Source organism: Trichosurus vulpecula, chromosome 9 (assembly GCF_011100635.1).
Source record: "Trichosurus vulpecula isolate mTriVul1 chromosome 9, mTriVul1.pri, whole genome shotgun sequence".
Classification (NCBI taxonomy): Eukaryota; Metazoa; Chordata; class Mammalia; order Diprotodontia; family Phalangeridae; genus Trichosurus; species Trichosurus vulpecula.
This window is the reverse complement of record NC_050581.1, coordinates 195,361,500-195,376,830: the sequence shown is the minus strand read 5'-3', so window position 1 is coordinate 195,376,830 and position 15,331 is coordinate 195,361,500. Positions and strand designations below refer to the sequence as shown.

The following is a 15,331-nucleotide window of genomic DNA, read 5'->3' as shown; positions in this document are numbered from 1 at the left end:
AGAAATGAATTGACTAGCTTGGGATTATAGAGGGAATAGGGGAGAGGGGTGAGATTTCAATCTAGTTCATCTTTTAACCCCAATGTCCTATACTGCCTCCACAGACAATTATAATCATTGGGAAATTATATATATGTATATGTATATATATATATATATATATATATATATATATATATATATTCATATATTCGTTTTCACTTTTATCCCTGACATTGAGTCTTAAAAGGTTGCTGGTTACCTAGGCAGTCTAGGTCAGAGACAGGATCTGAACCCGGGACTTACTAATTTCTAGGCTTCTTTATCATGTTGCTCCCCAACAAGTGGCATGATTTATCGCCCTGAAACATCTTCCCCAGCATTTCTTGACTTTTAGGAGTCCATAAAAGAGTGTGAGGTCAAGAGGGATGTTCACAATCACTGAAAGCTTTTCTTTTGAGAGACAAAGTCAAGGCTGGCCCTGGGTGGCCTCTCACCCCAGTTCTCACCTCCTTTGGTTCTTAGCCCTGCCAATCAGGCCTCCCTCACCAGAATTAAGGGACAATTCTGTTCAGCCAGAGCTTTCTTGTGGTCTTTATTCAGGTAAAATGAGCTTGGTCTTGATCATAGAAAGATGCAGTCTATGAAGAGGGAATGAATATTTCACGTGCTTATGACAGATGTTGAAGCAAATCTTTCCTGACCTTTAGAACCCACCCACTTCAGAACTGGAGGAAATGTATTCAATTAGGCCAACTGAGGGCTGGTGGATTTGGTAATTAGTTCCAAGACTCGAAAGTCTATGCTATATGGAGCAAGGGAGCTGCTAACACTGAAAGGGTAGTATGATTATCTTCTAAATCATGGACATTTGAAGTGGAAATTAATAGATTTAGAAGAGGAGGAGAACTTAGGGTTATCTATGGGTTATGCCCCATTTTATGGATGAAGAAACTGAGGGCAGAAGAGGCCAAGTGCTTTGTCCAAAGTCATATATACAGTGAGCGGGAAAGCCAGGATTTGAACCTAGGACTTCAAACTAGAAATCTTCCTTTCTGCAGGAATCTTTTCCCAGTCCTCTCCTGTCCCCCAGTGGGTAGATTCTTCCCTTCTAAGGTTATCTCGTATCTACCCTTATCTGTAGCTTGCAAATACCAATTTAGTTGCAAGCTGTATCTCTCTTTAGATGTAAGTTCCCTAGAGGCAGGGATGGTTTTTGACCTTTTCTTTCTGTCTCTAGTGTTTAGTGTCATTCCTGGTGAGTAGGGAGTGCTACCAATTGCTTATTGACTGCCTCATTACTGTGCTCTTACTCATATTCACAGATGCACTTTGATGGATGACTTGGAAATTGACAAAAGATCAAATAAGTTAGAGGCAGTTTCATATAGGTAATAGAAGGCAAGCCTTGGAGTGGGGAAGACCTGAGTTCAAATCCTGCCTCTGGCCCATGCCCATTGGGAGACCTGGGGTGAATCAAAGGCTTTCAATGCTCCAGCTCAAAGAATATGAATGATAGGCAACACTATGACACATAATGAGGAAGGTGGTTTCATTCAGGTCTACACCTAAACCAAAAAAAGGCAACAAAGGTGAATTCATTTTAGTTCCATGAAGAAGAAAATATGATTCACCATTGGACCCCACTATTTTTGCATGTCTGCAACAAGCCAAAAATCTCCCATTCAATGAATTCAAATTGTTGTCTTTTCTTGGTTTAGGTGCAGACCTTTGTGAAACTGCTTCCCTCAACATACGTCGTTGTGTTAGAGGATTTCCTGGTGCAATGAGAGTTGTGATTCACCCTAGCTCTCGCAAAGAGCATGACCCCTTGTGGAGGGAGGCAGGGGGAAGAGATCAAAACCTCTGAACACTGATTGGAGGCTTATAATAGGGATAGTGACTCATGCATGGGGAGCCAGGTGGAAGGGGAGGGGGATGGAATCTCTGATCTTACCACAGACTCTTTCTAGCTGTATGACTATGAGCAAGTCCCTTGATTTCTCGGTCTTAGTTTCCTCTTCTGTAAAATGGACTTAAAATGGTGGATACCAATAACATCTCTCTCAGGGTGCTTTGTGACCTTGAAAAGCTATACAAATGCTTCCTGACTATTATTGTATAATTATTAGTGTTATTATTAGGATTATTATTACCTTGCCAACATGGTGCCTTACTCTGCCTTTCTGAAAATATCAGCATGGCAGAGTGTTCAGGGAATGGGAGCATGAGCTAATTCAGACTCCCAGTTTTAGCTTTGTAGGCCACAAACAAAATGGAATTCCTTCAGAGTTCTCCTTTCCTTCTGACAGTCATGAGGGAGATAAGAAAGCTTGTCTTGGGAGAGACAAACTAGCTTTCAAAATACCACTCGCCTTTTTCAAGGAGGGTATAGATTTCCCATCCAATGTCATTTAGTGCTAATGGAAAAAGCCAGACTTTCAGAGTCATTTCTGAAATGTCACTATGTTGTCCCAGAAAGGAGTCATGCACAACAAATAATGCAAGGCCACTGACTTTGCCTGACATTTTTCTGGAAAGAAAATATAAATTTGTCTAAATTCATCTCAAAGAGAAAATGATCTCTTATTTATCTAAAATAACATTGCAATGAACCTTTACTCTGAGAGTCAAGTAGACCTTCTTAGGACCTGCTCGTCACATTACCTCTAAGTTAAATAATAATTACTTAAATGGAGCTGTGATCTCAGTGATTCAAGAAGTCCCTTTAATGAAGTATTTTGTACCCTATCTCTGATATTGCTATTCCCTTCCCTGCCCATGTACATTCCCAAGATGAGATGCTTGGAAAACTATGAATTGAACATGTCCATTTCTCCAAGGAAGCTTTCCAATAGCTCAGGTTTAAACTAACAAACAGACTGGGTGATTCATGCTTCAAAAGTTCTGTAGGTTGGATCCTCAGAGTTCCATGGCTGGTTACATGAGCTGCAAAGACTCCCCCCCCACTTTTTAAAAGAAAATAACACTTACCACCAGGAGAATTCATTGCTATGAAATAACTCAGTGGAAAAATAGGTTTCCCTAGCCTCCCCTACCAGCTTCTTTTCATCGCCCTTGCAAAAGTGGGTTGCAATTTCTTTCTTTCCTTTTTTTTTGAGACATATCAGTAGGGGTTCTATACTCAAGGCAGTTTTAATACATGAATTATTTGTAGGTAAATTATTTGTAGCCAGTGGGTGCAGTCAACTGTGTAATAGAAATATTGTCCAAAAGCTGGGATTATTATTTAAATAAGTTCGGTGTTAAATTTGATTACCATACTTTTTAGAGAGAATAAAACATTTCATTGCTCTCAAACTATTTCCCATCTCAACATTGAGTCAGAAACCATAAATCAAATTGGCCCCTGCATTGACAATTACCCCTCCGGTTTTGTGTAGGTGGAAGTGCATGGGAAACTATTTAGGGGAGACACAATGGAGTGAAGTCAACCTCTCAGTGTAGGCTTGTAGCTTTAAGGTTGGAAAGGCAATATTTATTTAGCCACCGAATCATCTTGAAAATGACAACTTCCTATGGCACACCTAGGAGAGGGTCCCTAAAAATGTAGTGGGCCCAGAACTTTCATGTCAGTATCCCAGTTCTCTTGGCACCCCCTAGGAGGCCTAAGGACAAGCATTCACTTGGAGAACCTCTTAGTAAATGCCCACAAACCTTTGAAGCATTAAGGAAAAAAAATGTTATGAATTGTTTTCTTGGAAGAAGTGTCTCACAAGCATAAATGTAATATATTAAAATGGTGCTATTTACCAAGCTCATCCCAGTGGCAAGCTTTCATTTCCACCAAATGTCAAGGATCAACGCTTTGTGTTCATTTTAATGAAATGCTTGGCCGATAAGAGTTATGAATGCTAAATTGAAGCTCTTAGTTACTGAATGTTGGGCTGCTCTGGTGTTTCACAGGGGATTGAGCTAATTATGGCTTTTCTTTTCTCTCTTTTTTTAATTTCTTCTTTTGTATGACAGTTGGGGATTCACGGTTATGCTTTTGCAATCACCAACAATGGCTACATCCTGACACATCCTGAACTCAGGCCTTTGGTAAGACTAATGTATTTATGCATTTATTCAGAACCTGGAGATTAAATTGGATTTTCTTCATTTCTATAGGAATTTACAGTGCTTCAAGAAAGCTCTCTTGAAAATAGGCATGTGAGCACTCATATGGTTGCTTGTTCATGCTTATCCCACTCTCCCCATTTTAAAGGCTGTTTATTATGTTCCAGTAATAGATATAAGGGTTTTACTAGATATTTTATATACTTGATATCAATTAGCATGATCTAGCTAACAAAGAAATTCATATAGACATAAATCTATTATGACAAACATCTTCATGCAAGAGAAAGATAGCCATACACTAGGCAGTGTCCAATTTGGTTTAAGTGCTGTTTAACAGGTAAAATTCCCATTCTTAAAATCATATGAATGCCTCATATCTCAGAGCTCATCATAATGGAGTTTGCATTTATAATAATCAAAATGGCTTTACTCAATCAATTGAATAATCACAGCACAGAGCATTCCTTAAATGATTATTCCATGCCAAGTAGCATTATATTTTGCCTTTCCCAATGATCTGCTCTATTGCTCTTCAGTAATTTTGTACCTGACAGCTAAAAGTGGCATTTACTCCAAAATGTGTTGAAGGATGCTACTTAAAAGTCATTCTTTCATGTTTTTTTAAATCATCCTTAGTTTCCAAACAGATTTCTCCCTCTTCTTCTACCCAGAAAGCTCTCCCTCATAACAAAGAATAAGAAAAAGAAAAAAAGTAACAAAAATCAATTCCATAAAACTAACCAATGTATCAACCGATTCGGATGGTATACAGGGTTCCAAACCCATAGTGCCCCTCCTCTCTAGTGAAGTGAGGATGATGAATAGGAATTTTTTTTAATAAAAAACAAAAGGAAAGAAAAATGAGAGCCAAAATTGTTTTTAGCAGCTAGAAATATTCTCTCTTTTCCTATTTGGCGCTTGTGAATATTAGAAAGATGGAGGCAGCATTCATTATGCAAATGTTTATTGACACAACACTCCGGTGTGAGGGTGCTGGCTCCAGCCTGGATTGCCTCATTGTTTAGACACGCTCCCACTAGATAGAGTTCCATCACCCTTCAGTCTTGGTGGGAGAGTCCTGGTATGAATGAATTCATCTCAGGGTACATGTGGCCACCATATGGGTGTTTCAAGCTGGCACTTACCATAATATCCCGTTTCACCAATATTTTTGCAGAAAAGACCAGAATTAATTGGATAGCTAATCCCATATGTAACTCCATTAGAATTATTGAAAGTCTTGGTTTAAAGAAGGCCCTGACAGTGATGCTTCGCACACTACCCTTTCAGGGGCAGGCCAGTTTGGCTCAGTTGGACAGGGATGTTAGGAATTACTCATTTCATTTAGCTGGGTGTTTGATTGCTTATTTATTCAAAATGGGGATTGGAAAGATCGAATGAGACAATCAACAGTTCTGAGCAGGAGCTTTTTCCAGGGAGCAAAATCATTTCTTACCTTCAGGTCCTTGCACATGGTAGAGACTAGATAACTTGGTAGAATGAATGAATGAATGAATGAATGAAGAATGAATGAATTCCAGAAAATCACAAACACCAAATTTCTGAACTGGAAGGTCCATATAGTCCAACCCCTGCATGAATATCTGGTCACCATTACAACATATCTTACAAGTGGCCATAATATCTTTTGCTTAAAGACCTCCCAAAGAGGGGAACTTAGAACATTCCAAATCACCCCTTCCTACCTTTGGATAGCTGTAACTATAAGGACTGTTTTCCTTATATCAAGTATAAATTAGCCTCTTTGTAACTTTCACTCTGCTTTAGAAGTAAAGCTATTTTAAACAAGGAATCTCATGTCACCATTTTCTGATATCTCTACATATTTGGTTGCTTTTTCATCTTTGCAGAGAGTAGAAAATGCTCAGCTCCAGTATTTTCATATGATCCTGCCACATGACTGCAGCTCTCTTTACTCAGACATGTGCATCGGAGCTAATTTTTTGGTGATCGATTTCATAAACTGCTTCTAGAATGGTCAATATATTAGCAATTGGTATAAATCCAGATGAACAGATCATCGGATTGCTCCAGTTTTTAGGCCAGTGTTCAGTCAGATACTGGCAGAAACATTCTGAGAACTTCAGGTCAATTCAAACAGCACAATCTCCTGTGATTCAGTTTACAAATATTGCTTTGAAACATGTAGAAATCTTTTGTGTTCATTTTACCTCTCTCCAAAGAATCATAGTGTCTTCATGAATGAAAGATCTCCCATGGCCATCGAGACCTACCATATTTACCTCAGAATCTCTTCATAATCCCAGAGTGGCTATCACCCCATTACTTGAAGTCTTCCAATAACGGGGAGATACCATATCCAAGGGATGCCTATTCTACTCTGGGATAGCTGGAAGGGTTATAAAAGTTTCCTTCTCTATCCCCTTTCCCAAATCAGGCCCAAACTGGAAACTTTGCACCCTCCATCCATTGCTGCTAGTTCTTTCTTCTGGGGTCAGGAAGATCAATCTCATTCCTCTTCTCCCTGGGCAGCCCTTCAAAGACAAGAGGTAATTATCATGTGCTTCCAGTGTTATCTGTTCTCTAAAATTCCCCTTCAATGAATCTTTGTGAACCTGAGGTCTTATGTCATCTTGCTTGTCCTCCACTGGCATCTCCCTAGACTGTCAGTGTCCTTCCCAAAACGTGGCACTAGTCTGAGCAGAAGTTCTAGTAACTAGAATTAGCAACTAAGTTAGAAGAGTTTTCAAAACCATCCCAACATTAATTATTCCATTTTTGAAAGTGTCTGAGTTGAATGGACTGTTTAATCAATACTCCACTTGAAGAATATAAAAAAAAATGATGTCTTGGCTCCAACTCGTGGTTGATTTAGCTAAGGATTCCACTTTAGAAAGGAAACAGAGAGAATGTTTAATAACTCCATGTTGATGTGCTTTAGAGAGAACTAGTAGTCAACCATCTTCTAGGGCATCACCATAAGGATGTTAGGAATGTATCCCCCTTACCCCGTTAGTGCTAGCTATGACTTTCTCTCTCCTTTTTAAAAATACTAGACACATGCTCATGGTAATGCATCTGATCTGCTTGTTTCTCTGATTCATCAGTCTGTGTTGAACTGTAAGGTGGTCAGATAGGAAGAGCCTGGATGGGATCAGCCACATGGGAAGCTTTCCTTAAATGTTTATAGATGGTTTCATTGAGTCACAGAATTGGATAAGCACAGTCATGTGCTTATTTGCCCCAGTGCATTTATGTCCCTGGCTCCTCATTGCTTCATATCCTCACTCAGCAACTTAGGCTCTGATTTCTCTCCATCACCCATCCCAATATTCTCCAGGATACACTAGAAATGTGTTAGTTGATCAGTAGATAGATCCTTATTGAAAACCTGCTAACTTGCATTTGGTTCTTTCAGGCAGCATGTTTTCCCTCTCTCAGTCTCAATTCCATCACAGGAACAATGAAATAGTTGGCCATGATGAGCCCTAGGTTTTGTCTAATTCAAAGTCTGTAAGTCTGTCATCAATCTTGAGGTCCATTTTCTAAGGCCATCCCATAATCCAAGGCCCCCCACAATCTGATTCCCAACTACCTTTCCTGCCTTATCTCAGACTCTTCACCAGGTTCCAGCCAAGAGAGTTTCTCCCTTCCTCTTCCCTGGATACCCCTTTGCTCATTCCATACCTCCTGCATGGAGTATCCTCTTCTTCCCACACCCCACACCCTCACCTGGTGATTCTCTCTCTTTGCTACACCATGCAGGAATCTTCCTTGACTGCCACTTACCTCCACTTGACTTTCATTGCTTTCCTCCAATTTATGAGCCCCCTTTTCCAGGACCACTTTCTTGTCCTCTCTTATTCTTCCTCCTGTTAGAGCTATCTATGCACAGGCCTTATCTCACCACATGAAATGAAAATGCCTGAGAGGAAGAACTGTCATTTCCCACTTTATCCTCCCATGGCAGAGACTTAAGAAATGCATTTTGAATTGAATTGCATTCCCAGACTCTTCTGGGAATATGAGAAAATGGAAGTCATGGCCTCTGCCCTCCTTCTATAGCCCCAACAGGAGGATCAGAGCATCATACATTCAAGACTGGAAGGGATCTTAGAGGTGAGGTAAGTGAGGCCTAGAGGTGAGGTAACTGAGTGATTTACTTAATATCACATAGGTAGTGATGAAATAAATGAGATTTGAATAGTGGTCCTTTGAAAGCAAAGTTAGTATTTTCTTCATTACAACCATGATCTTCCAATATATCTGGGGAGACAGAACTGAATGATGTAAATCTGATGTCAGTCACCAAAGAGGACATTCTTAAGGACCCTGTGCTAGGCATTTTGGAGAGGCCGAGGTAACATTAGAGCCATCCATCCCAGCTTGCAAAGTGCTTTCAATCTGGGTAGTACACAGAGGGAACAGTGACTTCATTTGTCCTCTCAGCTTCCTCAGCTTCCTCATCTCTCAGATGAGGAGATTAGAGCAGATAACCTCTAGAGGCCATCTTCTACTTCCCAATCCCATGATTGTGGATAAAGTACTGGACAAGTAGGCAGGAAGACACCTTTAAATCCCCACCTTGATCCTAACTAGTTGTGTGATTCTGAACAAGTCTCAACCTCTCTGTCTTTCAATATCCTCATCTGTACAATTAGACGCTTAGCCTAAATGGCCAGCTCTGAATGGGTGAGCATCCAACCTCCATTGCACTATCAAGAAAGACAGGAGAAGCTCTTATTCTCATAGGTTTATATGGTAGAAGGGACTGTGGAACCCAGCCCTTCTTTTGACATATGAAGAAATATAGCCCCCAGGAGGCACAAGGTCCCACAGAGACTACATGGCAGAGTTGGTTTTGATTTCATAGATCCTGGCAGTGATTCTAAGGTCTTCTGGATCCAGAAGCAATACTTTTCCCACTACTCCCTCTTCAATCCCAAGAAGGGGGAAGTAAGTATGGACTGGGGTAGTCAGGGGAGGTTTGGTGGGACAGACAGTCTCAGGCCTTGAAAATGAACTTGGATTTGGAAGAGCAGTGGGTGAGAGTGAAATAATACCAGAGCTAGAGACTCAGAGATCATTGGTCCCAGTTCTTCTGAGCCCATGGAGGTTAATAAGCAGGTGACCTGGGGTCATATGGGTAGTATAGCAGAACTGGGATTTGAACCCAGACTCGAAGAATCCAAACCTAGCATTGTTCCTACTATATTGTGCTGTCGCCTGGCTTCATGTCCTCTGCCTGGAAGGTAGCAAGAAGAAAAGCATGGCACCAACCAGAGTGCCAGTGGGCAGGTGCGCCAGGACTACAAGGACCAGTGACTGTCAGTGGCTTTTAACCCCAGGCCCTCTGACTTCAGAGAGCTTCTTGGCCCACTGCAGCATTAGAGCTGAGGTCTCCTGATCTCGAGGCCTGTTATCTTTCAAATGACTGTGGATTTATTTCTATTGATCAACCCTTTATGTTTACCCAGTGGAATCTGAACCTGTTGAAGGCAGCCTTTTTCTGTATTTATATTTTTATCCCCAGAGCCTGACACACAGCAGTTACTTAATACCTGCTTGCTTTATTGGTTGGAAGTCAAGGGGTTATCTTACCTGTCTTGGCATCCTTACCACACCATGGCATCGTGCCTCAGACATAGTAAATACCCCATGAATATGTATTGAATGGCAGAATCAGTGGAAGGACGGATGGGTGACTGATTCAAGCACTGCAGTTCTTTACTCTTTCATTGGTTTGGAATGGAAACTTTTAAAGGAGACAATTTCTTTTTTTTTTTTTTCTGGGCACCTGCTTGTCTGCCCTGGGCAGCAGGCCATATTGGCTGGGATCCTCCCTGAGGAAAGCCCTGAATAGTAGCATCCCTGGCGAGCATGGGTAGGAAAGGATCACTCCCGATATTACAAACCTGAGTCACAGAATCCTCCTTTGTTGGGGATGTCTCCTCTGCTTTTTGCCAAGAAAGACCAGCTATGAAACACAAAAGGATGTGAGGGCCAGGCTGAGGACAGCCAGAAAGCAGACTCGCAAGAACTCATTTAGCCTTTCTCCACGAGCCCCTCCGGCTCTTCTGGCTGTGGTGGTCAGAGCCAAGGCAAAGCCTTCACTCAAGCACACAACCAATATTTCTGTCTTTTGTCCGGTGCAATCTTCTCCCCCAACTCTGTTTGACTTGATTTCATCCAATATTTGTTTAAAACATGTACAATTGTTGGGTGTGAAGCATGTAGCATCTCCAAAGCAGCTCACACATGTGGACTGGCCTCAGAAAGGCTTCTTTGATTTCATGGATCTTGGCAGTGATTCTAAGGTCCTGTTTTGTTACAGATAAGCGTTCTTTGCTCAGTTCATCTCTGGGGTCTTCTCAGCAGATAGACTTCCTGCCAATACCTTATGGGGCCAGCCTTCCCTACTCCCTTGTTAAATCTAGTAAACATATTGAGAAGAACCTTCACAGAATCTTTGAGTTGGTAGGGACCACAGAGACTGCCCTCTAAAGCTCCCCCCCACCAAAAAAGCATCCCCACTACAAAGTAGTCATCTATGCCTGGCTTAAAGGCCTTCAGTGAAAGAGAGTCATGATAATGATAAGAATCATGTTAATAGTTATGATCTTGATGGCTACCATTTACATAGTGCATTAAGCTCCTCAAAGTGCTTTGCAAATATTATCTCATTTTATCCTTACAACAACAATGATAAGCCCCATTTGAATAAACAAGGAGACAGTCTGAAGGAAGGTAAGGGACTTGGCCAAGGTCACACAGCTAATGTTTCTGAGAAAGGAGTCAAACTCAGGTCCTGCTGTCTATCACTGCCTCCCTGGGCCTTAAGCCAGCCTGATCCACTTCTGCATGTGTCTCTTCCCCTCCCACATTAAAGCTAGCCTAAATTTGCCCAGTTAGCAAATTCTGCCCATTCCTCCTTGTTCAGCAATTGGAGGCTAAGAGGGGGCCCTGCCTCCCTTCTCCCGAAGGATAGACCTTCAAATATGGGGATCTGGTTTGCCCTCATCCTTCTTTTCTCCTAGGGAAAAAGAAAAACAACCCCCCCCAAAACAACCACCACCAACCAACCCACTTCCTCCAATCTAGGCTTATATGATTTGCTTTCAAAGTCTTTCAGTGTCCTGTGAATGCTCTTCAGTTTTTCAGTGGATTGTTTGTTTTGGGATTTTTTAGCGGGGTCCTAAAATATGACTGAACACAGTACTCCATCTGATAGGGGCAGCTAGGTGGCAGAGCGGATAAAGTGCTAGGCCTGGAATTCAGAAGATTCATCTTCCTGAGTTCAAATCCAGCCTCAGACACTTCTTACCTGCATGACCCTAATGCTATTTGCCTTAGTTTCCTCATCTGTAAAATGAGCTGGAGAAGGAAATGGCAAATCACTTGAATATCTTGGCCAGGAAACCCCAAATGGGGTCAGTGAGAGTCGGAGGTGACTGAAACAACCACAACTCCAGCTGATATCTGACTGGGGCAGAATTCAAGGGAACTCTAAGTACTTTATTCCTGGAACCCTGGGCCTCTCATAATGCAGCTCCAAGCCCCAGGGTCTCATTGACCTCAGGACCTTGGGTCTCATCGATTTGTTTTTCCCTTCTCTGTCATGCTCTTGACCCCCACTAAGTTTGCAGTCCACTCTTATGTCCAGATGTTTTTTGGACAATCTGATCACATCCAACCATGCCTCACCCATCCTTCCTGTGGCTTGAGGTTATTTGGAGCCAAAGATTCCAGGTGCACTTAGGATATTTGATCATAAAATTAGTGTAAGCAAAGGTTGACCTGTCTTCAGTAGTTCACAGACAACTGGCCTCAGTGGCAGAAAGAGCTGGGTTCCAGTTCTAGCTCTTGTATATGCTGGCTCTATGCCTCTGTATCTCACCCCTGACCTTTCAGTTCCCCAGAAATCTCTCTAAGAGTCAGAGCGGCAGAGTGGTTTTCCTTCAGCTTTCTTCCCAAGGGTTGTTTCCTCACAATGACAATGAGGTCCCAGGGTTGTGCCCCACGTGCACCCCTACCCCAGGCCTGTTTCAATCATCCTCCCGCCTTTAATGATCTTAGTGGAGTTCAACAAAATATCTAAGGTGTCTAGATGGTTTTGGATTCTGACTCTGTCATCCAGTGCGTTAGTGATACATCTGAGCTTTCAATCATCTACGATCTCGAAAAGGCTGCATGCAACATGGTCTATTGAATGAATCCCTGGATGCTGAGTGTGTAACACCTGAGTTCAAAGCCTGTACTGGCCATTTACTAGTTGTATGACCATCGTCAGTGTACTGACCTTCTGTTTCCTCTCTGTGCTCTCTGAACTTCAGTTTCTTCCTCGGGAAAATGAGGCTATCAATAGCAGCTACCTAACGGTCACTGTAAGCACGATATGAAATGACATATGGGTAGCACTTTGCAGCCTTTAAAACATTATTCAAATAAAAATTATTAAGGTTTAATCAAGCAACAAGGATTTATTACCTGACAATTACATGCCAGACATTACGCCAAACAGAGGAAAAATGGACAGAAGTGAAACAGTGACCTCAAGCTCATAGCGTGTATACCTTTATACAAGGTGACAGCATTTATGCATTCTATTATTAAGTTAATTGGTACTTGGAGCTTGGGCAGTATGTCCTGAAGGAAGGAGGGGGGGGGCAGTGTGCTTCTGCAGGAGACATCTCCAGGGGGAGGGCCCAGGCAGCTGTGAGCAGCCCTGTCTGGGCTCTCCCCACCCCCATGACAGCACAAGTATGCCTGGGATGGGGACCGGACCTAATGGAGGACCCTGCGAGGAACAGGCAGAAAATATGCCCAGAACTGGAGCCAGCAAATACAGTAGAGCATCTCCGGAGAACTCCCACACGTGGTTCTGTATCAAACTTTTAATGTCATTCAGGTTACATATAATCCAAGATTAGTGCAATTTTGTAATATCCTTTTTACCTCCTTCATCATTTTTATAGGTCACTTTGAGATCTGTGCAATGTAAGAAACTTCTTTCCTTCCTTCTTCCTTCCTTTCTTTTTCCTTCCTTCCTTCCTTTCTCTCTCTCTCTCTCCCTCTCTTTCCCTCCTTCCTTTTCTCCCTTCCTTCTTCCTTCTCCCCTTTCTCATCTTTCTCTTTCACTAGTATTGGACCTCATGAGTTCCAGGCACCTCTCTCTGTCTTCCTTTTAGAGAAGAACATAAATTCCAAATCAACTTCCTGGCAGAGTATCACTCAGAATATGCATTATGGATAGCTCACCAACATTTGTCTCAAGGCCCCAAGCAGAGAGACCGAGGCAACATCAACTACCAAAACAGTATAGGAACCAATTTTCCACCAAAGGCTCAGGGAAGAAAGAGATTCAGAAGGACCCAATTCAAATGGCAGTAAGAGCCCCTTGCCCACAGTCTTGTGTCCAAGACAGTGTAGTCATGAGTGCCCTGGTTCTCACTGCTGGAAAGCCAAGTATATTCCATTACACCTCTCCTATGTGGTCCCCTTGGGCTTGAGTCCCAGGCACCTTGGCTTACCAGGGTTTCTGTGCTGGGTGAGCTGGCTTTAAGACCCCATCTGGAATCCTGGCTTCAAAATTGTTATGGCACCAACTCCCAAGTCTGGTGAGGATCATCACCAGCACTTGAAACTGAGAAGGACAAACAACACATAATAGAAACCAATACCCCCATGTCTATTTTTTTCAGTTTCAGAGTAAAAGTGAAGGACAGCAGGGGAAAGAAATCATCTTCTCACTGCTTCAGTTCGTGGCACCCATACGATGGATAAACTAGGATCTTTACCCTCTGTGTGCAGTATATGCAGCAGGAAAGACTAAGCAGGAAAGATTATGAACCAGAAAGAATGTCAGAGATTATAAATTTTATTATAAAATTATTCAATTATAAAAATTTGTAATGAAAGAAAATGCTAATTTTAGTTAAAAGTTAATGATTATATATGTATGTATGCATATACATACAGGCTACACAGTGAGGAAAGAAGGCCGTCCCTATCTGTAGGGCAGAGAATACAGAGTGGCTCCCTGCTGGGCAATGCCCAGACAAGCCCCCTTGGGTACCTCTATGCTAGGTGATCTAGGCATGTTCTGAAGTCCCCAATAGTGTGGTCCCAAGAATGCAGGACCAGGAAGATCCTGGGCAGTGGAGAGGTTGGAGAGCACCTGGGAATGATGATGTGAAAGTGACAAGGCACAGCTGTCTTGTAAATGGTGAAAGGCAGGCTTCAGTGGATGACTGGTTGGCTCTTTTGAACCCAACCTTAAGTAGCCCGAAGGTTAGACCATTTTGGATTATGATGTGCTAATCTGTAGCACACACTCTGACATTTGATTATTTATTGTCTTTTATCACAGTTTTAGGACCATAGCTCTAGAGCTGGAAGGAATCTTAGAGATCACATAGTCCAAACTCAGCATTTTACAGATCAGGAAACCGAGGCCAAGATTTGGGCAAATAACTTATGGCCACATAAGTAGTAAGAGGCAGAACTAATCCTCATGCTTAGACTACCACAGTAGCTTGCTGATTGGTTTAGTCACCACAAGTCTCTCCCTACTCCAATCCATCTTGCATTTATTTATGGCAAAGTGATTTTCCTAAAGCTCAGGTCCCACCCTTTTTCTGCACCTCTCCCCCTCGATATACTCCATTGTCTCCCTATCACCTTCAGGATCAAATACAAAATCATCTGGCCCTCAATGCCCTTCATAATCGAGTGCCCTCCCCTCCCCTTTCTAGTCTTCCTTCATATTCTGCCTCCTTCCCTCTTCCTCTCACACATTTTGATCTGGTGCCACCGGCTTCCCTGTCCTTCCAACAAAACCCTTCATCTCTCAGCTCTGGGCACTTCCTCTGGCTGGCCCCTGTGCCTAGGATGCTCTCCTTCTTCACCTCTCCCTCCCCAGTTCTCCAGTTGCCTCCAAGGCCTGGCTAAGACCTCATCTTCTACAGAAAGCTCTCCCTAATTGCCCGTATTTCTGCTGCCTTTCCTTTGCTGATCAACCACAATTTATCCCATACATGGCTTTCCCCAAATTTCCTATTTTCATGTTGCCTCCTTTGAGGCTGTTGAGCTGCCCAAGGTCAGGGACCAGTCATTACCCTTTTTGTATAGTACCTGATACATAATAGGTGCTTAATAATTGTTTATTCACTGATTGACCGACTGACTGACAGAGCTGGGGTTTGAATCTGCATCATGTGACTGGTGACTGGGGGCAGCTAAGGGGCTAGTGAATAGACTGCTGGCCCTGCACTCAGGAAGGCCT

The 15,331-nt window shown here is 42.4% G+C and overlaps 1 protein-coding gene across 1 annotated transcript in view; it reads left to right on the top strand.

The window, feature by feature from the left end:
- The window catches only part of CACNA2D3 (calcium voltage-gated channel auxiliary subunit alpha2delta 3), a 748,342-nt gene that overhangs the window by 473,578 nt on the left and 259,433 nt on the right, over positions 1-15,331 (top strand). The window contains exon 15 of the mRNA XM_036739688.1: positions 3,970-4,044. Coding sequence (XP_036595583.1) covers positions 3,970-4,044 — 75 coding nt within the window. The remainder of the gene's footprint in view (positions 1-3,969; positions 4,045-15,331) is intronic.